This window comes from Python bivittatus, unplaced genomic scaffold, assembly GCF_059951505.1.
Source record: "Python bivittatus isolate LINGU-HERP-01145 unplaced genomic scaffold, Pbiv_v1 ctg000080_np1212, whole genome shotgun sequence".
NCBI classification, from domain to species: domain Eukaryota; kingdom Metazoa; phylum Chordata; class Lepidosauria; order Squamata; family Pythonidae; genus Python; species Python bivittatus.
Window position 1 is genome coordinate 60,628,364 of NW_028277035.1, and position 23,646 is coordinate 60,652,009.

The following is a 23,646-nucleotide window of genomic DNA, read 5'->3' on the forward strand; positions in this document are numbered from 1 at the left end:
AAAAAAAAATCCATATTAGGATGAGAATTTTTTTTTTTAGACCACCTCAAAAGTAAATAAAATAGCAAGCTTTTGAGAATCCCAGACCTTCTCACGAGGTAAGATTTTATTAAATAAGTGCTTTTTCCTGATGAAGAGAAGCGTTGTTGAAAGCTGGCAGGTTTTTGTGACTTCTAAGTTAGAATATGATTTCTGTATCAGAGCCGGACAGGCTTTATGCTTGAGTGATCTACTTTGCTTTTTATTAGAAACAAAAGCACCATCCAACAGAATCTGGCCTGCAACTACTGTATTTTCTTTCTGTTGTTGTTTAGCTTGGAGAAACAATAGAAAGTCTCAAGCACCAAACCAGAAGCAGCATTTCTGGCCTGCACATTTAATAGCTGGTATAGGACTAGAGATCTCAGCAAATGACATAACCCCCCCCGCCCCTTACCCTATGGTAAACTGCTTTTGCTTAAAGTCTCTTCTATACAGAGCTTGCTACCTTTAGTCTGATATGCAAAACAACACGCCTTTATGGCACTTAAAAAGTTAACACATCTCTCATGGAATAAAGGTGCCTAATAATTGGTCAGATATATATCCCACAACTCCTCCAGGTGTGCCATACCTGGGCTGCAAAATCTGGCCTATCAGACGGTTGTTAAAAATATTCTGCATCTCTTTGGAATCTAGCGGTTGTCGGGATTTTTGCTACCCAAATATGGGGGGCTTTATAGGAGTGTATACAGGCTACCCACCCATCCTCCGAAAACTGGGCCAGAGGGTTATAAATACAAATATCTTTGTATTTAATCTCCCCAAGATGAAAGGTGGTATATTTCCTGCAGGGAACCCTGGACTACAACTCCCATTAACCCTAATCCCTGGCCATGTTGGCTGTGGTTAGTGGAACTTGGGGTCCGACAGCTGGAGGGCCACACTCTGCCTGCCTCCGCAGTAGCCAATTGACGCAGGGGCTCAAACACCGCCCGGCGCTTCTGAAGGGTGGGGGGAAAACTTTCCTCGTCCCCCTCCCGCCGCGATTGTCCTTTTGCAGGCCCCGCCCCTTCCTTGGCCAGGATCCAATCCGTTAATCGGAGAGGGGTATTTAAGGTCTCGCCGAAAAGACGCCCTCGCCAGCTCCTTTGTAAGTCGACACGTGGGTCCGGAGCGCGAGAGAGCCGCTTCCAGCTCGACTGGCGTTGCTAAGCTGACGGCGCGGCTCTCCTGCCCTGCAGATTCAGCGCCCGCGTTTGGCCGCGACCCACTAGCAGCAGCAGCAGCAGGGAGGGAGGGAGACACCCGGCCTAGGCTGGCTGGTTGGTTGGTTGGTCTGCCCGCTCGTTATAGCCCAGACACGAGAAGGCGGGGCGGCCACAGCATGAGCACGCAGGCGCGGGGCCAGGCTGCTCGCAGTGACTGCAGCAGCGGAGGTGGAAGCAGCAGCAGCAGCAGCAGCGAGCTCAGCCAGGGCTCGCACCCTCGGTGGCAGGAGCACCAACATCCCTTGGGCCGTAGCGACCTCGAGGCGGACTCCGCAGCCATGCCTGTGACCGAGAAGGACTTGGCGGACGACGCGCCCTGGAAGCGGATTCAGCAAAACACCTTCACCCGTTGGTGCAACGAGCACCTCCGCTGCGTGAACAAGCGTATCGGCAACCTGCAGTTCGACCTGAGTGACGGGCTGCGCCTCATCGCCCTGCTGGAGGTACTCAGCCAGAAGCGCATGTACCGCAAGTACCACCAGAGACCCACTTTCCGGCAGATGCAGCTGGAAAACGTCTCGGTGGCGCTCGAGTTCCTGGAAAAGGAGAATATCAAGCTGGTCTCCATCGGTGAGCTTTGGCGCGCTCGCGGCGCTCTTCGGGGCTGGGCGCAGAGAGCTGGACGCGGGGCGGAGGGGGGGGGGAAGCCTTGCCTCGCCTCCCAGCGAGTGTGGCACTTGGCCTGAGGGAGGCAAGGAGCTTCGCTCCCCCGCCTCAAGGTGTTTCGCATCCCGAGCGTCGCGGCAGACGTCTAGAGACCCCAATTTTCTGCAGAAGGGCTTGGGGTTGCCCGCCTCGCAGCCCCTTCCTAATATTCGCAGCCGCGTTAAGAGAGGCGGGTGGGTCGGTTGCCAGAGGTCGGTTGCCAGGGTCTGAGACCCTGTCAAAGTTTGAGGGTCGGTGGGGACGCGGAGATGTGGGTCGACTTTGTCCCACCGGCTGCCGAGCCTCTTCCTGGAGTGTCGGAGAGCCTGCAGGAGCTGGGCGGGGCTGTGGGTTTGGGAAGCCTAGCCCGGCACTCCCGGGCGGATACCTGCCCAATGCTTATACCCGACAGCCTGGCTTTGAAGCAGCCCAGTTTAGCGCCGCTGAAGGCGATGAGTTATCCAGGGCTCCGTTTTCTCTCTTAACAGTAACTAACCCGCCCGAGTAAAAGTATAGAAGGGTTTTCCTAGTCAAGAAGGACGCACGCTTTACGTTTGGGATATGTGCTCCTTTTTCTTCTCTCTTTCCTCCCTCCCCTTCCAAAAATCAGGCTTTTCATTGTACAAACCTCTGGTCAGCTCTGAGCTCTAATAGCAAATAATAAAATAAATAAATAAGCAAATCCTGGGGAAGGGAAGACATGGCTGGTGCTTCACAGACAGGATTTCCTGAGCTGCCTCCCTCCCAGCAGGTAGAACTTCCTTTGGGCTGCAGGACTTGGGTTTCTATGCTGAAAACATGTGAAGAACTTGCCCCTGAGAAGTCCAGCCTCTCAAATCTTCAGGGGGAAGCGTGCATCAAGCTAATCTTTGTATCAGTTCAAAAACAGAACAAAAAGAAGTGTTGCTATAGCAATCTATTATGATGATTATATCCTACCTTTTCTATGAAAATGCAAGGTGGCTTTTCTTGTCACCATAACTCTGTGAGGTAGGTTGGTTGAGAGAGCGTGACTAGTCCCCAGTGAGGAGGACTATCATGAAGTGGACTCCCCAAGGAGACAAGGACATATTTGGAAGTAATCTGCCAAAAAAACAAAAACACTCTTATTTTTTTACCCTGAAAATAAATGCATTGAAATCATCCTGTAGTATGTCTTCTATTTGCAAAATAGTGTACTATTAATATTTTAGCAAGTGTTCTAAAGTGACTGTAATTCTGTTTATGTAAAACATACAGATCATGCATTGTGCTAAACCCTAAAGTGGCTTGATTGGTTCTGGCTTTGTGTGATGTGAAAAGTTAGCCATTGTAGTTGGTAAACTAGGGTTTATGGCTTAGTGCTTTATGTGTACCAGGACTATGTCTTGCTTCACAAAATGTGGTTAAACCAAGCTGTGGGTTAATAAGGTATGTGACCCCAGATTTGATGTTAACTTCCTAAATAAATGGAGCAGAAACCAGTTTATTTGTAGTGGGTTTTTTGGGGGGGTACTTTTGAGTTTGTTTTGACTCCTGGCAACTGGCTGAACAAGTCCATGCAGTTTTCCTAGCAAGTTTTTCGGAAGTGGTTTGCCATTGCCGCCTTCCTCTGGGTAAGCGAAAGTGGCTGGTCCAAAGTCACCCTGCTGGCTTTGTGCCTAAAGTGGGATTCATGGTCTCCTGGTGTCTAGCCTGGTGCCTTCAACCACTGGCTCTTCATTTATTAAGATTATGTTGCTTACTAAGATCTCTTGGTGGTTTACAATAAGGACTGTTTTTTTAGTGTCAAAATATTATGCTGTTATCTGTTTAGGAGAACATTGTCCCATTATATCAGAGAGCTAAGCAGTTAACTCAGTATGAAACTTCAAAAACTAAGCCAAAGGTGAACAGACTTCAGGCTAATGGGACTGATTTAGTTTCTTTACTAAACCTCTCAACCACACCAATTGGAGCCAAGTGGAAAATAAAGGTGCAGGGAGACACATGTGAAGAATTAAGGAACAAGGTGCCTCTGAGCAGATGTTTATCTGAGGAATTTATGATGAGTACTTATATGAAGCTAGCAAGTCTTTTCACACACCAGTTTCTCTTGTATAACATCCTAAAGGGAATATGAAGGCTTTTTAACACTTCTGTTAGGCAACTGAGAACTGGAAACTGATCTATTCCAGTTCACTTAGAACATGGGTAGGAAAACTGTGATCCTGCAGATATTGGATTCCCACTGAGGATATTGACCATGGTAGCAAAGGCTGTTGTGTTGTAGTCCAGCAATATCTGGAGGGCATGGGTACTCCAGTTCTTGCTTAAAAATCTACCACCAGGTCATGATTGTGCTTTTTGTTCCCCCTTTGGACTGTGAAGAATCGTCTAGTATTGACATGTGTGACTCTCCTAGACCTATATAAACAATAACTAGTCTTACAGCAACTCTGAGTTTCAAGGATAGCAGAGTTAGTCTGCAGGCTAATATTTGTTATGACATACATGAAGAAAAAGTGTATTTGGATTTCCTGTTGATTGTAGCGATGTCTTTAATGTTCTGAGCTAAGGAAAGATAAAAAGATGAGAACAATCCTTCCAGAACTGACAAATCTATAACCTGGTATCTCTTCCACATGGCGACACTAAAGTGCTGCTATCTTGTGTAGGAATTAGCAGAGAACTCTGCTGGCTTAGAGAAGAACTAAGAGCCCTTCCAACCCCTGCTCTGCCTCCACAGTGAAGAAGAAGAAGGTTTCTGCTGGCACCAGAAGCAGAGGGAGGAGCAAGACAGGGTAGGAAATCCCTCCCTTGGTGCCAGTAGCTGAAAATCTGAATATTCTGCTCTTGGTTCTGGTTCCAGGGAGAACTCATTCTTTAAGATTGGAAAAGTAGTAGTAAAGGGACCATTGTCTCCTGCTTCTGTCTCCTTTTCCTGCTACCCATGGGTTCTTGACGAACCAGGGGAAGAGTAGGAGGGGAAATGAGTCTTTTTGGCGCTGTGGGAGACATACACATGTCTAGGTGTCCTATAGTGGACACATTGTCACGAATGCTCCCTGCAGCTTGGACACCACTGCACCAAATCACAAGGGGGTCAGGCAAGCTATGCCAGGAAGGTGTCCCTGAGGTACAGCCATCCACTTACTTGCAGCTTAGGTGCTGCAGAGCTGGAGTAGCAGGGAGACATTCTTGATGTATGTCCAGTGATCTTCTGGAAGACGGACAACTGTTTAAAACATTCTTCCTGCAGTTTCCGGGTTGCAGTGCTTAAGGTGTGGGTCCCTGAATCTTGGGGGTCTGCTGCTGGCATACCTATGGTAAAGCTACCATGGGGTTACTGTGGTGGTGCAGGCTGACTGGCATCCAAAAGACCCATTTCCTCTCCTCTCCCTGTTTCTGCTCCACATGTGTTGGAAAGAGAAGTGGGAGAAGTGGTTTTTTGACATAGTGGCAGAGCCCTGACTCTCCTGCTGCTACCCAAAAGCTGAGTAGTAGCATAGAAGTGATGAGTTTACAAGTAAAGGAAAATAAAACCAATACCTGCCTGTGGGGAGCTCAGACATACCTCTTTAACAATTGTTACCCTGTTTGATGAATTGGAGTTCTGTCTGAATTCTAGCTAAGGAAGTAAGTTGGTTCTCTTTTCAGTTGCGTCTCCAGGGCATAAAACTATGTTGTTTTGAGCAAAACGTGACCTTGAATTAGAGACCTGAAGCATAACTTTAGAGATGTTGTGTCTGTATAAATAGACTTGAAGGCTTCAAGGAAAAGTATAGGAGAAGGAATGCTGATCTCTGTATGTAACCCATATGTTTTGAAGCAGGGGAACTCTGCTGAGCTCAGATTGAGTCTCCTTGTAGGAAAATATCTCTGACAGATGCTATAAACTTGCTTTTCCAGAAATTACTTCACTCTGCTTTCTTTTCAGTTTAAATATTAACAGTAGAATAACTTGTTACCTCAGTTGGCACTTTGCACAATAGGAATCATGCATACTCTTGTACTACTTATGCTGCTATAACTAGCAGAAACTTGACACAAATATTAAGGTGGAGGAATGTCTTTCACTAAGTATTCAGCATCTTCTATGTTATCCTGAGAGATGGCTGCTTAGCCCCTCTTTAAAGCTGGGATTATGATTACTGTTTGGGTAAAACTGGGTATGTGCATGTATATCATATCCTGGATAGCTAGAGCTCATGCTGTGGAGTACCAGTTGATTGGATTTTAAACTTGGGAATACTACTACTAGTTATATTGTGAAATGTTTAAAGTACATCTGCCTTAGGCCTTTAAATAAAAGGACTTGATTCTTTCACTGCCTTTCACTGGTGACTTGTAGTGTCAGGAAATGATGTCAGGGTAGTTCCTTAAACCACTTTATTACAATCTCAGGTGGGGAAGTGGTCATTTGAAGATTAAGTTTTTTAAAACTGATGCACTAGTGATATAGTTCCTTGTCATTTCTCTCTCAGGAAGTATCCCTGAATGTTGTCTCTGTTCAGTAATTGACTCAGTGTGGGAGAACAAGGTGAAATTAGATACAGATAAGAGGGAGAGGCTGTTGATCAACAAGAAACTGAATTAGGAGATTGGATGGAATTTTACTCACCCTGAAAGAGCAGGTTCCTGAATTCTCAACTGTCGATAGGTTTACAGATGGCCGCTGTGGCTAGGGGTGCGTTTGCACAGTTACAGCTAGTGAGTCAGCTATGGCCGTTTCTGAACTGATCAGACTTGGCAACTATTATCCATGCCTTGGTTATATCCTGTTGACTGTTGCAGCTTGCCTCATTTAGAAAATGTCCATAAGTTGCAATCGGTACGAAATGTAGTGTATAATGTAACTGATGCGAAGTATAGCGAACATATGCAGTAGCATCCATAACACGTTGCGGTGTTTTCAAAATGTTGATACTCGTGCAGTGAGGTCATCGCACAAATGCTACCATTACATGCTTGTGTCACAATGTCTGACTCAAATGTGTAAGGTGTGGAAAGTGATGTCACACAGGTGTCATCATTTTCCCCCCTGTAGATGCCCATGGCTACGTGGTGCCCAATCTTTCTTGGCACAATATAAGATGTTAATGTTATCCTTCAAAGCCCTAAGTGGCTTAGAGCCTGTCTATTTGAGATGCATCTCTTTCATTAGCTTTTAACTGCTGATTACTAGCTTTAGTTTGTTTGTATTTACATTTAAATTTCAATTCATTGTTTGGTTAGCTGCTCTTAGTACTTGCAGAATAGAAAAGTGGGGTACACAAATAAATGCTCCTTGTGGATCTTTCCTGCATGGCTGTCTTTTCTTAAACACTCTACCCCTTTTTCCTGGGACAAAAGTACTATGTGGTCTTGAGAACATATGATACAACTGGAGCAATCATGTCTGTTCAGATTTAAAGCACACTGTATTCAGTGAAGCTGGCAAGTGGCTGTAGATTTACAACCTAAGCCAAGGAGAAAAACTTTAAAAACTATAAATGCTGCAATAAGTATGCAGCCTTATCTTAGTTTAGGTTATTTCACGAGTTTGCTATTGGACAAGATTCAAAACCACATTTTGGCCCTAGTACTACCAAGATTCCTGAAGTCATGTAAAAAGTTTCATTGCCTTACATACTATTGTGAAGCAGAGCATTTGTCTAGAATTTGGCATTTCACACACACATACCCCACACAAGAAAAAAAGAATATATTGATTGCTCATTTATGTAGATGTAGATTTTTAGGCAATAGACTTTACAATGCTGGACAATACATAACAGAATCCTTGTATAGGACTGTTCATCTAAAATGCAATAGGTGGCTTGAAACTGAAAGTTGCATCACACAACAAAAGAGGCTAATAAACCTTTTTTTTGGTTGAAAAGTACATAATTAAGCACCTGTGTGTTTTGGCATTGTAAGCACAGTTAATGACTAGCTATCAAATTTAATAACTGATATTACACTGAACTATTTTTGTTCACTTGGCATGAAGGAAATTGCAGAATTTATCTTACTGTTCATGCTCACAACTGGATCAGAAATACAAGCTTAGTGAATGTTATACAGGTGGTAATTCATCCAAACTTAGCACAAAATGTTGCATGATTGGGAGTCCCACTTCTGAAGTTCAGGTTATGATGTGCCTTATTCATTTGACATTGCCAGATTTTCATATGGAAACTTTTTCCTGGGGTAAACATGGCAGGGCTCTTTTGTGAGCAATAAAATGCTAGTTGGAAGATCAGCAGTTGTACTAACATTTTGAAGTGTTGCTCATACAAGAAACATGCATATCTCCAGTGAGTCTGAGTGGATATGTTCCAGTAAAAATGGAGTAGAACATCCATTTATTATTCTTAATTTATAATCTTAAAGTGACCTGTAGCACCCTCTGTATGAGGTGTTCATTGTAGAATCTTGTCTAGGTGTGTATTCCTGAGAGGGACATATGTTCAGTTACTATCTTGGTGATCAGTCTTTCCCTATATTGTGTGGCAAAGGAAACAATTCTTTGTCAAAGGATAACTCTTTTAAAAAGAAATGCACTGTATCATGCAACATATTAGTTAAGTAAGAGCTGACTCAGTCTACCAGGATTACTGATAAGCATTGTTGAGATGATTATTACATGGAGATATGCTAAACCCACTTCATGGTAACTCTTTAGTTGTTCAACCATGTAACACTTGTACTTTTATCAGTGGCTCAGCAGGGTGTGTGCTAAGGTGTGTTAATTAAGTTGCAATTAGTTTTTTATTGAAGCAACTTCCAGTCTTCATTTTGCAGTTCAAGGAATCAACCTGTATTCTAACTAGATTTTTGGGTGGAGTTGTTCAACTGAAATATTTGATTTATGGGTTTCTTTATATGCAGTTTCCTTAGTAAGTAAAACTAGTAGAGATTAAATAGAGAAGGTGGTTTCATTGCTGGCAGCTAGTGTTCACACCCTATGTTTATACATACTGAAGTACCTAGGTAACAGTTGAATTAGTTACTACAGTGTAGAATGATATCAGCTATATAATTGGAGGGGAGAGGAAGGATAGAAATTGCCAAGTTTGGAATTTGATATATGTATTATGAGTCAACCTGTAAGTAAGGGAGGGGAATGAATCCCCAAACCATTGTGTGTGTGTGTGTGTGAGTGCACGATATCCTGAGCCCTCTTTCATCCCAATGTTGAATTTTGATGGTGTGAATGCCAAAAATTGGTACGTTATTTCCTAACTTGAGGTGTGACATTCATGAAAACTGGAATGTAAGGACTAAGGCTTAACACATATGCCTGAGAAATATTGCTTCTACTCCCCTTTGCATCTCAATTATAGCTCACCAGTCCCCCCCTCATTAGGTTAAAAATGACTTGCCTATGTCATAGACCCATCTGGTCTGGTACAGTCTCTAAGTAACTGCTAAGGAAGTCAGAAGAAGAGAAGTTGTTAAGAAATACATACAGTAGTCCCTTATGTTTCCCTTACCTCAACATGCAAGAAATGTAGAAGACTTAATCACAGGATCATAGAGTTGAAAGAGACCATTTAGGCCATTGAGTACAACCCCCTGCTCAGTGGAGGAAACCCTGCTCTGTGCAAAGAAATATTGATAATGTCAATGTTTACTGGAAGTTCTTCGACTGGGATAAAAGCCCTTCAGCCAAGAGAAAAAAGGACTTTTTCTGTTTAGTAGAGAACATAGTTTTTACTTTATATCAGATTTGTTAACTAATGTCTTTATTCAGGCTCTAGTGTGTAGGGGTGTAAAGGAATGCAATGAAATGGTATTGGTGTAAAGCTAATAGGGAAAATAAACTTCATAAAACTTCATAAGCTTTTTCATAAATTGAATTGTTTGATAGCATGGAAAGAAATGTTTAAATTGTAATCAACAAAGTAGAAATGGAAATTTAAACTAGTCAGGATATTATAGCTGTAGCAGCTCAAAGTTTATCATGAAAATAGCTTTGCTGATTGTATTTCAGAAAGCAAATTACATAGAATAAGTTCTGTTCTCCTTTGGCCTGCTTGACCAAAACATGTGCTACAACTTATGATTCTTTGTTGAAAGAAATATTAACAGATTTGTCTCCTGTTTGCTTCCTATAAAAGTTTCTTATGGAGGAGAGATTATGCTTTGGGATTATCACTGTAAAGGACAACTCAACACTTCTGGTAATAAAACAAGGATTTAAAACACAGTAAACTTCCTGTGGAAGGGACAGGGTTCAGTGACTGATATCAGGCTGATGACTAAATCATTAATCATGGTGAGTTAAAACTGTTTTAGACTGATATGTCTCAGAATAAACATTTCACCATCAGACTTAACCTTATACAAATTCTTAATGGTATTCATCATTTATTTATTTATGCATGCTTTTATGTTGCTTCAATCCATAGATTTTTCCACATAGATCAAAATAGAATTCTTATGATGTGCCCAGTTTTAATAAAGGTTGATGCTAAATAATAGCTACCCTGTGTCCTTTGTTTTTAATTGAACACAATTCATCTATACTTACTTTCAAAGTTGGCATATTTCATATACAATTCCTGCTGCATCTGTCACTGTAAAATTGGTTCCACAGTATTGCGTCTGGAGGGAATGTTTATGTACATGGGCTGATTTCCATGTAACCTGAGGGAGGTACTGCTTACTACACTTTGCATGTTGAATTGTACCTTGGCACATAGTACCTGAACAGATTACTAATCTGGATGTTGGTGTAGGGGGAGAGGGGAGCTGAGCCCGTGGCCTGTGTTGCACTGCTGACAACTGTGTTGGGTTTTATATAGCCAAAAATTAATTGATTTGTTTGAAAGGATAATTTCTTTTAGCATCTTTTAGCATTCTTCTGCAAAGATGGAGACCACCCAGGAAGAGAGTGTTTCAGGTTCACTTTATACTGTGCTTTGGGAATACCTCAAAGGAATGAGCAAACAGTAACCACCATGATCAAGCAAGTTAACTGGGCTCTATGCCAATGTTCTTATCTGTTTGAAACTTAGCGGGCGTAAGACTGGCCATCCCAGGTACCCTACTGACTGATCTCATTTATCAGTGTGAGAAAACTAACTTAAGTGTTTTTTCTTGTTTTTATGGCTGAATTGCTAGAGTTGCATGCAGGAGTGCTAGATATCTTGCCTTGAGCCCCTGGAGGAAAGGCAGGATTTAAATCTAACAGATAAATAGGCTCCTATCTTCAGCTCTGTAGCTCCCTTTGTTGCTTCTTAGCGTGAAGAGGCTACTTTGACATAATTTAAAATACAAAACTTGGAACCCTCCTGTAGCTTCTCAGTCAGCTGAAGTACCATGACATACATGGAAAAGAGGGATTCAAAATTCAGTGTTGTTTTAATTCTAGAGAGATGTCAACCTGAATCCATTTAATTCTGGTGCTGTACCTTCAGGTTTTTGTTGGTTACAATATTCTTCAAAGATAGCCAGTGACTGCTAAGAAATAGTTTAATTACCGTATGCAGACTTTACTTAGCAGAACATTGGCTTATGTGAATTATGCTTTGGAGTTCAGTCTCTAAAGTATCTTTTTTATGTTACTAAATATAAAAAGTAGACGAATAAGCCTTGTTCAAGGCTGCCAGCTGTTAAGGGAAACATCTGGATTTCCTCTAGTACTAGGTGATAAGGCAGCTGAAAAACAGGATGGTTATGTATGTCATAGTATGCAAAATATCAAGGCCTGTATTGCAGCATTGGTAGTAAGGTTGGAGCAATGTTATAATTAAATCTGCTACTGGTTTTCCTTAGCAATGTTGATAATCTAATCTTTTTTGAAGTAGGCATCAAGATTCTTTTTTTTCTTTAGTCCCTGGCTTTATGTGTGGCAAAATATGAGTAATACAAGTGAACCATCATTTATTATTTTGCTTAGCTGATTTAAAACTATCTTTGGGAGTTACATGATCCAGGTTTCTCGCATAATCTTGAGTAAGATGTTTTAAAATAACTTAATTTGAGAAAGTATCTCATGGCACCACATTTTAAAAGGTGTAACAGACGGTAAACTTTAAAATGTTTTCCATGAATTTAGGATGTTCAGTTTTTTTCAAAATGCTGTTCTTTGGCTGTGATAAAATCTGGCTGAACTGTGCATTCTTACATGAATGGGATTTCCTTTTGCCAGTTTTGTTCATGTTGTGACTGTGGATGGTTTCAGATGGAAAAAGTGAATCAAAGTATACATTGCAGTCAAGGATTTCCCCAAACAGTAATCATTTTTGATTACTTCCAATGTGTTGGTTTTGGCTTTGAAACCTATCCACTCTGGCTTCAATGCTTGGCGTGTGCTGCACAGAAGATACTTGGCTGAACCATATCTGAATAGCTTTACTTATCTGTACAGGCTTCTGTTGGTGGCAGCTGCCTAGAAGAATCTTGATCTATACCAATGTAAGGAAACATACTTGTTAATAGTGAGGATGTTAGTTGTGACCTGGAAGCTTCCTAGACCTTTTTATTAACATGTGATTCCTGGTGCTGGCTGAACCAAATGGGTTATTCTAAATGAGTATCTGAAGCATGCTGAAATGGCAGTAGGCAAAGATCTTGGTGGGTGCTGATTGAAATAAAACACACTATGTTTTTGAATAAATAAGAATCAGAGGGGTGGTGTATAGTGTAAGCCACTAAGGAAAATGGAGTATGGAAAGCACAACCATTTCCAAATTCACCTCAAACTATTCAGGATATCCTTCCCCTGGTTTCAGTATCTTTTGTATACATTCAGGAATAACTCAAGGCATTTTGCTTCCTCAGCTAATGGTGCTCCTCTTAATCATAGAATCTTCAGATAATAGGGTTGGGAGAGATCTCAGAGGTCATCTACTCCAACCACCTGCTCAGTGCAGAATTCATTAGATCATCTCTGACAGTTGTTCATGCACCCCTGCTTAATGAATTCCAGTGAAGGAGAATTCAAAGGTTATGTGACAGCCTGTGCAATTGGCTAAGAGCTTGTACAATCAGAAGGCACCTCCTGATCTCCTTCCTTGTACTTTTAGCCCGTTGGTTCTGGTCCTGCCCTCCAGGTCATTAGTGAATAACTCTACTCTCTCTTTTGTAGCAAAGCTCTACAGGAAGTGGAAGACTGCTATTGTATTACCCTATAATTGTCTTTTTTTTATGAGCTAAATATGCCTTTAACTGTTCCTTTAACTGTTCTTCATAGGGCTTGGTTTCCATACCCTAACTCTCCTCTGAATTCCTCTCCAGTATTTCTCTCCATCTCTGGCAACAACATTTTAAACAGTGGTTTGTCCTGCAGTGGCTGCTGTGTAGAACTGCTTGAATCTTCTTCTGTCCCTTGGGATTAATTGCTCTGGTGCTAGGTGATAACCTGCTGTGCTACAGTGATTAGACTTGAATGAATGGAAGAGAATATGTGTAGCTCAGGGTTGAACTGTGGAGTCCTTGGGGTTCTCTGAGCTTGGTTGTTTTCTTGCAAACATTTTGTTACTCGACTAGGTAACATCTTCAGTGCTAGGACTCCACAGACGTGAATGAAATCTAGCATAAAAGGGACTGGTCTCTAAAGATTCCTTGTGAGTGTTATTCAGCTGCCCCGTTGTATAAGATCAGCCTTCTGGTTTACTTGAATTACCATGTTTTGGCAGGTGCTAAAAATGAGTCTCCTGCACATTCATAAAAATAACAGGGGGTAATGTACTCTTGCATTGTATTCTAAAAAAAAACTCACTTAAACAGTAGTTGAAGAAAGGTGCTGGAATTTAAATATTACATTGTGCCTGAATCAAGCAAGTTGTAATGAGTCCCAGTTCAGGAAATGCCAAATAGGTTCTGAATTCTCCTCTTTGGATGAAGGACGGGAGAAACAGCAGTTGAAAATATGCTACATAGACACAAAAGATAATGCATCCAACCAGTTTAACTAGAAAAGATATTTTTTGCTGGGTCCTCATTTTCTGCTTCTGGCACAGAGTTATGATTTCTGCATATAAACTATACATACCGATAGGTGTCTGTCCAAACCATATATTTTGACATGACTATTATCATATGAGAAAGCATTTTTCTGGGGAAATGAGAAGGCAGCAGCTGGTTTCAAGCTGATTTAATTTGTGCTTTAACATTGTCCACGGACTCTGAGCCAAACATGTTTTAAAGATAACTGAGGGATTCAGTGAAGGTCTGTTGTTTCAAATGGATGAAATTGAGAGTATGGTACTGGAGATGCTCTTTCCAGCCTTGCTTTGAAGCAGTACTATTCTTGTCCTGTTGGAAAGTCTTTACTCATATTAAAATGTTAAACATTTACTTGCAATAGATGGATGGGCATTGAATTATAGCTGATGTCACTGCAAGGCATGTGGGCTGCAAAGCCCACAGAACCAGCATTCTTCTGCTGAGTCTGCCTTGTTCTGCCACTTCCTCTGAAATATCAAACTTGAAAGACTGTCTGCCTTCTACAGCAGAAAGTATAGAGGTGGTAAGAGCTATTTAGTGGAAACAAACAAAAGCTGCTCAAGGATGGGTTACATTTGTCTGGTATTTTCCTATGGTAAGTTTAGATTGGATAGTCCTTCAGTATTACAAACAGAAACTTATGAAGTTTGATTTTTAACTTGGCCTAACAGTTGTCATCAGCATGATTGTCAGGGGACTTGCAGATGGCACTTAACAATTCCCTTAGAGGTTCCACTCATGGACTGTAGAATCGGGAAGAGTTCTGTTCTACAGTCTATATACTTCCATTGCATTCTTCTTACAAGAAAAATGCTAAAAAGTGATGGCATGAAATCCTGGGTTCCCTTGCTGGAATGAATAAATATTTACAGCTGAATTCCAGGGCAGACTGATGATGTTGCTTGATTTTTTAAAATATATTTAAATTTAGAGGCTGCCCAACTTGAAATGACTCTGGGTGACTTACAATTAAAATAGGAAAAGAACCCTTAAGCTGAGCAAAAAGAACCATGCATGTCCATAAAACATACAATATAACAAAAACAGATACAGTAATAGAGGTTTGATACCCGCAGTAGCTCCAGGCCTGGTAGAACAGCCAGGTCCTCAGGGACTTTTGGAATGTCATCAGGGTGGGAACTGTACAGATCTTTGGTGGGATGGTGTTCCAGAGGGCAGGCACCCTGACAGGGAAAAGAAGGCATATGGTGTGCTTCGAGATCTTGAATTTAAGTTCTGAGTTGAAAATAATTGCAGAAATCATGAGAAACAGTGGTGCTGTTTGAGTTGGACTTGTTTGAATACAAGTTCAGAATCCTAAAACACTTTTTTCTTTTAATTTTTATAGTCAGGAAGATGAACTTCCCATCTTTGTTTCCTAGTACCCTGTGTTGAACATGCTGAGTGAACAGTAGATGCAGCAATCTTTTTAAAGGGTGGTTGCTTGTGTAGTGAATGCCTGTGGGCATCTTGCCCAGAGTCCCCTCAAACCTGGTGAGAATTAAAGATCCCTAAGCACTTGAGGTGGCCTGATTTGAAGTGAATAGCAATTTTGAGCAAGAGGCTACATATTTGCATGTATAGGCAAGAATAGCTGCCAAGAAAATCTTACTGGAATACTTACATCAGTTTTCAGATGCTTCTGAAGACATCATTTCAGTCAAGGCTGAAACAAAGCAAACTGATCTCATCTCCTGCTTCTGTTTTTTTTTTCACATACATGGGGAAGAAGAGATGACCTCACTTACAAAGAATGTGCTTTGTGAAGTATAAGAGAGGGCCTACACTCCTGGGACTTAATTGTCAGTATAACAAGTTTGTCAGTGATGTCATTTATCCAAAACATGTTGAAGCAAACTTTAAGGATGCGGAAAGGGCTTGGAAAGCTGAAACTTCTGTGTTAGTAGTACATGGAAGCAAAAATTCTATAGGATGACTATAACAAAATTTTGTTAGAAAAGAAAGCATAGCTAGGTGTTGACTTCTGTTAGACAGCTACTCTCAGATCTAAATAACCTTGCTGTGAATCTGCCTCAACCATCTGGTGCAAACATACGGCCCTGTCTTTGCCGAGGCCAGCGCATCAGTCCTGTTGCTCCTGCTGAGGTCTGCCACAAGATTTTTGTGGATCTTGTGGCACAGGTTGGCAGTCCCTGTAACAGAACTAGGGACAGGGTTAGGGCAAAATAATTTATGTTCACAGGTCTATTTTTATGCTGATCGGTTAATACTCTGTGCCCAAAGTAGATTCCCAGTTATGTTTCAGATCTAGGCTGGAAATTGAAAGTTCCCAGTAAAACCTCATTTTATGGGCTTGGGCAGGATGAGTTCAGATTTTACTCCCAAATAATGGACAAAGTCCATTGTTTTGGAAACAGTCTGAACAAATTATGTAGTTAAACAAATGGCATGTATTGACACAAATGACATACTTCACATCAGTTATGTAAATTCGGATTAACAGACATTTGGCTTTAACAAACACTACTTCTTCCCAAATGTCTTGTTAAATTTAGGATTTCCTGTTACTGTTTACATGCTACTATTCTGAGTCAGCAAATAGGCTGGTTTTGGGTAAAATTCTCAAGTACTAGAATTTTTCATTCATTGCTTATCCTGTATAAATAAACTCTTCATCATGTAAGTTTAGCATGCTTTCATGTCAAATACAAAGTGTTTCCATGGTTAAAACATCTTAAAATAAGATGCTAGAATTATCAGAATACAAACAGCTGATTTTGGTTGAATTCTAGAATTTCTAACACTTGTTCCAAAAACTAGAATTGTAATAAAATAGCTGTAGTTTAAACACATAATATTCTTTTTAGCAATTAAAGGGTGTAAAGGCTTTATCCATAAATTTACAAATATCTCTGATAATTATAAACTCTTGTCAGTTTGAACTTCTGCAGTGTATTTCGAGTAGCCAAACGTTCCCTGTTTGCAAAATAGCTGTAGGTATATTGCAACCATGATGAGGCAACTGGCATATGGCTCCTTGTATTACTTGACCACAACATCTATCTATCTCTGCCTCCTTCTTGAAAGACAAACTTCACCCTGCAGAGTCAGGCATCTGCTAGCTTGTTAACTTGAAAGTCTAATGAATTTATTACAGAATTAGATTTCATGAAATTGACTTTGGTCCAGAAAAATGTATGGAAGCTTTTCCTATGTTTAGCACTTGTTTTAGATTTCAATTAAGTGTAGGGTTGGCCATCAAAAGATTGCCCTGCCCTGTTTTAAGGCACCTTTAGATTGCTTGCTGAAAAACCAATTGAATATTGCCAGCAGGTTCAGTACATTGTTAGTTTTTCTCTGTTGCAGAGTTTTGTTCTGATTTTAGCTAACTCATACACAATAATTTGGAGACTTCCCTCCAATTGTTACACATGGATATAAGAGCCCCTATTTTTAAACACTTATGAGGCCTGGAGGTGTCATAGTAAAGTTTTGAATTATGGTGCTTATTCCCCTCCTGTCTTGATGTCATAACCATGAAGAATTTGGAAGCTTCCACTTTTATTCTTAATTAACTGCATTAATTGTTTGTTTGAATCAGTCAGTTTCAACCATAGTTCATGAAGCTGAATTAGTGTTTGTCAGGTTTAGTCAAAGTGATTGAAAAACAAAAACAATTGATTCCAGATACTTTCTTTTTATTCCATGTGGTACAAGCTAAATATGCATGATGGTTCAATTTTGTAATGTTATACCATGGCTTGTAATGACATCATATAAGGTGGTTTCAGTGTCATTCATCTTTGTAGATAGAATAGACCATTTACACTGGAAGTATTTCTTTTGTTTTAGTCTTGTTTTACAGACTACTTCTGATTGCAAGGATATCCTTTGGTCCTGTATGTGTTTTGTAAGGTAACTTATAGGCAGCAACGTAACAGACAGCATATAGCTTGTTAGGCATGAGAATGGGGACTTATCCTGTGATTCTAGACCAGGCCTGCACAATTTTTAGAGGAGAAAGGACCACATTGATAAATTAAAAATAGCAGATGACAAAGGAATACCTGGCACCCTGAATAGCTGTTCAGCATGTTGTGCAGGCCTGCTCTAGACTAATACAAGAAGACCTATCTTATTTCATAAAGTTATTTTCTTTGATTTTTTTTTCTATATTTGAGCAGGGTTTCACATTTACAGTTCAGGCTGCCATTGGGAAAGTTTTCCTGGTCTCCACGTTTGTGGGTGGCAGTGAGGAGAAATGCATTCTGTCCAGACCTTCCATGTATCAGAAGGAATTTTGCCCAAGACAGAACTTGCCATTCCTCTGAGCCCTCTGAAGCATTCACCTGGTTCAACTTTTCTTGGAGCTGAATGATGCTTTGCTTTGAAATGTTTCAAACTATAGCATGAAGTGAGAGGATGATTCCAGTTTGTACAAGGAAGAACATCATTCCTTCATTTTGTGTCATTCTTCAGAAGTACTGAGATTTTTATTCAATCTACATGTATGTCTTACAGAGTGGCAAAGCTGGAGACTCTCCTATTTAAGTTATATGCCAGGTAAATAAGGGAGAGGTTGCAGTTAAATATAAGCCTCTTGCAAAGACTGTCCAAGGGAAAGTTGTTATAGAATATCTGGAACCACCTTTCCCAATCTGATGCCCTTTAAATGGGTTGGGACTGCAGTTCCCAGAATTTACTGTTGCCTGGACATCAAGACAAAGATCTGATGTGTTTTGCATAGGGAATGTCACAATTTCCAGTAAACCTGAAAAAAATTGAATACAGACTAAACTATATTTATAGATATTTAACATAATTTTGCTAGCTTATACCTGAAAGTAAAATTTCACAAAAGTTTAGCAGTCAGGCTAATTAAAAGTACCTATTTTTGGAACATGAACTGTTTTTACTTGATGCTTACAGATGGCCTTGACTGCCTGTAGCTCAGTAAAGTTTTCTTCAACATAAAAGATAAAGCACTCCCCTTCACATTGATTTCATGATTTATTTTCCCCTATGGAGGATAATGGTTTTAACAGAATATTTTTTGTGGAAGTGAACATACACTGTGACTGGTAACAAAATCTTCTCTCTCCCTTAAAACACACAGTAATTTCTAGTCAGTTTCTGAAATGATTACTAACTTTGAAAAAGCAGCACAAGAAAAAGCATGCCTTAATGTTGACCACTTCAGGGATGAAGCATGTAATCCACAACCGCAGATACATAATTAGCAGCTGTAATGGGAGAAGGCAACACTTCAAAACTAAAGAATGCCAGTGACGAAGGAGGGGAGGGTTGTACTCCTGAGCTTTGCTTTGCCCAGCTCCCTTACATTTGCTTCTTGGCAAAACAACTGCATCCTTCATTGGGGTTTTTACAGCTTCTTTTGAATGAAGTACTGTAGTAATGTACAATTTGCAGCACCCCGGTCTCCTCTTTCTGGACAAACTAAGAATGGTTAAGTATTACACAGAACCCAGGGGGTTACACAGGGCTCCCACTGTGATTACAGGAAAATACTGTGCTAATTTAGATTGCAGAAGGTAGCAAGCAAGTGGGGAGGGCACTCAATTTTCGGAACCTTTGTAATCTCTCAGAGGAGATTACTGAAAAAAAAAGCCCTGTTTAATCCCTGAGCAAACCCAGCATGTGTTACTGTAACACTGGCAAATGACTAAAGAGTTTGAAAGCGATATTGAAGGTTGAGGGTCCTGTGAGTTCCCAGATATTGCCGACCTGCAACTTCCATCAGCTCCGACTATCTGGAAGTTCTAATTTAGCGACATTTGGAGGGTCACAGGTTCCGTATCCCTGTTGCTCTGGCTTGGCATAAAGTGAGTCAAAATAGTATAATATCTTGGCATAAATTTCATAAATAATTGATATGTCTCTGTAAAAGATTAATGCACAATCTCAACCTAAACTAGATAACAAGATTGTTAAGTAAATAAACTATTAGCCACCATGAAAAGTTTGTGTGAGATGGATTTGATCACCCCTTCCATGTTAAAGAAGTTATGTTGCCAAGTAATACAAATTAAATGGGGAAAATACTGTAAGCTCAAATCTGCATCCTAATTATCACCATATCTTCAGGCCTATAATAGATTGAATATGAGCAGTATTCAAATATTTTTAGCAATATTAAGCATTGAGAGAGTGTCAGTTTAGGCACTGGACTGGAAATCAGAAGACCGCGAGTTTGAGTTCCATCTTGTCAGTTGGGTGACTTTGGGCCAGTCACTTTCTCTCAGCCTTAGGAAGAAGGCCAGGGCAAACCACTTCAGAAAATCTTGCCAAGAAAACTATGAGTTTCTCCAGGCAGTCGCCAAGGGTCAAGACTGAGTCAAAGGCACAAAAATAAATAAATAAGCAAACCATGCTGTTGAACCTGGTTCTCTAGGACTGGCAGGTCTGCTTATTTGCTCCTTTCCTTGGTGGTTCTTGCTCGCTCATGTCAGTAAAAAGCACGGCCCTTCTGTGTATTCTAGTTGCTAAGGGAACTGACTATGGCAGTTTATCATGTTTCCGCTGATTGTCTGCAAATTCCTTGTATTGAAGCAGGACAAAGTTTAAAAAAAAGCATCAAACTTGTTTGCTCATTGTTAGGGTCCTTGGGTCCCAATTCACACCACCGTGACTAAGCAGGGACATGAGCTTTATTTCCAGTGGTGTTGGACAGTGAGCTTATGTTACATTTGAGGGGATTTTGAAAGCAGATTGCATTCTGGTATAATAAAAAACTTTCACAAAACCTCCAAAGTCCCAGACAACTTTGTGTGTGTGTAGTAAAAGAGCAATTTGAATTACAGATGCCAGGAATTAGCCTGAATAATCTTTCTACAAGGGACTTTTTCCTTAGTAAATATTTAACATAGGTCTCTGGGATGCAACTAATTTTCAAAAGTGTGAGTATCTCCTTACGGGTTTGCTGACTCTCAATATTGATTAATCAAATGGAACTTATAATGGGTTAGAAGTTGAACAAAATATTGCTACTGTCAAAAGTGTCTCAGTTTTCCAAAGCTTGGAAAATATCCAAAGTTGTATTGGAACAAATAACTGTAAGCCCTAATTCCACACTTTTTTTTAGAGCTGGCATTTGAAAGTGAAGGAAGCAAGAGGTTGGCCGTGTATTTGAAGTCATTCACTAATTGCAGCAATAAGGAACAACGGTGTTACCAGACAGAACAGTCTCCTGGATAACTCCACATTTCTACTCCTGTGGCATCCCCACCTCCAATAATATAGAGTCCCCACCATTGCATTTGCCATTGATTGGGTAATATGCTAAAATGAAGGCCCTTGTGATCAGTGATGCTGATATTTCAGCTTCAGGTTTTATCTTGCAGTTATTACTTTCAGTTTTTTTAATAACTGTTTTATTTAAACGTTCCTCTCAATTGCTTGATGAGTGAAGAGGCATTTTATAAATGTTCTAAATAAATTAGAGATTCCCAACCTTTTGGTGCTGATGGGCACATTTGGAATATTGTGAATGTGTTGTGGACAGTCTTGCAAAAAACGCTGCTGGGGGGGGGTATTCATTTGTAGAACAACTGCCATGTAAAGCTTACCTTGGTAAATCGCTGCCTTTTAACTGATTTGCTACTCTCTCTAGCCCATTTTTACACAATGTTCCCTGCTGTCCATTCTTATCTTTGGTCTCCTTCTGTAATGTGCCCACTTGTAAACAAAACACTGGGCTACAACTGTCCCCCCTCCATTTTTTGTTTTGCAAGAAAGCTTGGAAATGAAATTTAAGCTTTAGACTGGTGCTTTGCAATATGCCAGCTTTTACCTTTTTTTTAAAAAAATGTGCAATTTATTTTTAAAATGTAGAGTAATGAGAAGGGCAGAGAAGTGGGTGGGTGCCAGGGAGAGTGTCAGCGGGCACATGTGTGCCATGTTTGGAATCTTGAAAATAAATCATGCCATCTTAGCCTCTTCTCTTACACATCATTGTTGTGGCCCACTGAGCCAACTTCAACTGCTGGTGACTACAGGGACAAGTCTGTACAGTTTTCTTGGCAACCTTTTCGGAAGTGGTTTGCTAGTGCCTTCTTCCTAGGACTGAGAGAGAGTGACTGCAGTAGTCCTAAGTCAACCAGCTGGCTTTTGTGCCTAAAGCAGACTACAGTTCGTGGTCTCCCAGATTCTAATCCAGCACTTTAACCAGTAGACCAGGCCTGCACAACAGCACAGCTTGTAGAGGGGAAAGGACCACAATGATAAAAATCATCTTGGGCTGTAGAGAAATACCTGGCGCACCATCAGGTGTTTGGTGGCTGGTGGAGCAGCAGCAGTGTTGGAGGCACTCAACAGCGTATGTTTTGTGTGGGGTGGCAGTGGCTGGTCCTTCCTGATGGCAGTGAATTTATTTTTAGAAAATGACAGTCCACACAAGGCCGCTTGGTGGGCTGCATGTAACCCGCGGGTGGTATGTTGTACAGGCCTGTACTAGCCCAATGGCTCACGTAGCTCATAACATAAGCTAAACCACTGTCCATAGTTCATGTCTCTAAACTGGGCGTGGGGAACAATTAGCCCACATCTGTAGTCTTAGGACCTGCCTCCCCCCACCCCCCACCCCACTGTTGATTTTTGATATATTCACTGAAAAATGTTCACTGAAAAATAAAACCCCCAGAATAGGTAGATTAAAATATCTATTTCATGGGGTTCGGTTAGTGCTGGATGGGACCAATCCTGCCAGTATGAAAGGGATGGAAATTCCACCCCACCCCTTTCCCTGTAACATATTTATGCCACCACTATCTGGGGTTTTTTTAGGTTGGAAAATTGTGAGGGGGAAATGTATCCCTTGATTTCTGAAAGTTTTCCTGCCTCTGCTTTGACCAAAGAAATCTACTGTAGTGTTTAAGAATATTTTATGCTTCAATTATAATTCTTCCTGTAACATTTCTATGCAATCTGCTCTGACACAGTGTTATTTCAAATTAAGTAAGGAGGTAAAAATCCATAACTTACTTCCTAGTATTTCATTAACTTCTGTAAAAAAAAAAAAAAAAATGCGTTCACATTTAAGGCAGTCTTCAGGAGGGCCTGAGCAAACCATACACTGGGGTTCTCTTATGCTGAAGTGTCTCTGAATGGTTTGCCACACCATTTCTTCCTCCTCTTGGCCATTTCTCCTAATGTGAAATGAATGCTTACACTTTGCAACAGTTCATTAAATTATAGAATTCTAGCAGGATCGTGGTGTTGTGCAAGTTCAGTTTGTGGGTGGAAATTGTCACAGTCTCTTTACTTTAAAAGTATGTTTTGGCTGTTAAGCAATTGCTTTTGTAATCTGGCATGTTTAAGGTTTTACAATACTGTATTAAAGTCCAAGATGCAGCCACAAGGGGCATTTCATCTCCAGGAGATAAATGTCTGCCCTGTAAACATACTTTTGCATCTACTATTAAATATTGCAATATAGTTAAACCTTGTTCCTCAGGCCTTAGGTCTTAATAACTTGAGACTAATAGTTCACTTGCTTAAGCAATTTAAGATTACAATTAACAATGACAGTGTTTGGGTGCAAATTACACTCTTAATTGACTAGGCAACAGATCAAAGCCATTACAGTAACATTAAATTATTGCCTGGAATGGAAGAAGTGTAGATTGAATCTTGCTTATTGCTGAACTCTTAGCTGCAGTCTGCCTGCATTGTAACGGTCTAGCTCTTTGCCTCACCTGGAAAATAAAGCCTGCAGGTGGCAACATCTGGATCACTTCACCTGGACACAGGTGAAGAGTTAGTAAATAGGTCAGGCCTGGTAAGATTGTGTAGCATGTTTGATTTGAAAGAAAAAAAGGACTTTAGCGTGTACATGGACATACATCTGGTGGCAGCTCTTTAAACCAAACAC

The 23,646-nt window shown here is 40.7% G+C and overlaps 1 protein-coding gene across 4 annotated transcripts in view; it reads left to right on the forward strand.

The window, feature by feature from the left end:
• Nucleotides 1-1,351: 1,351 nt before the first annotated feature.
• Nucleotides 1,352-23,646, forward strand: part of FLNB (filamin B) — a 75,630-nt gene continuing 53,335 nt past the window's right edge. For all 4 annotated transcript variants that reach the window (XM_007425250.3, XM_088134230.1, XM_007425251.3 and 1 more), the window contains exon 1: nucleotides 1,352-1,820. In XM_007425250.3, coding sequence (XP_007425312.2) covers nucleotides 1,367-1,820 — 454 coding nt within the window. In that variant the 5' untranslated portion in view covers nucleotides 1,352-1,366. The remainder of the gene's footprint in view (nucleotides 1,821-23,646) is intronic.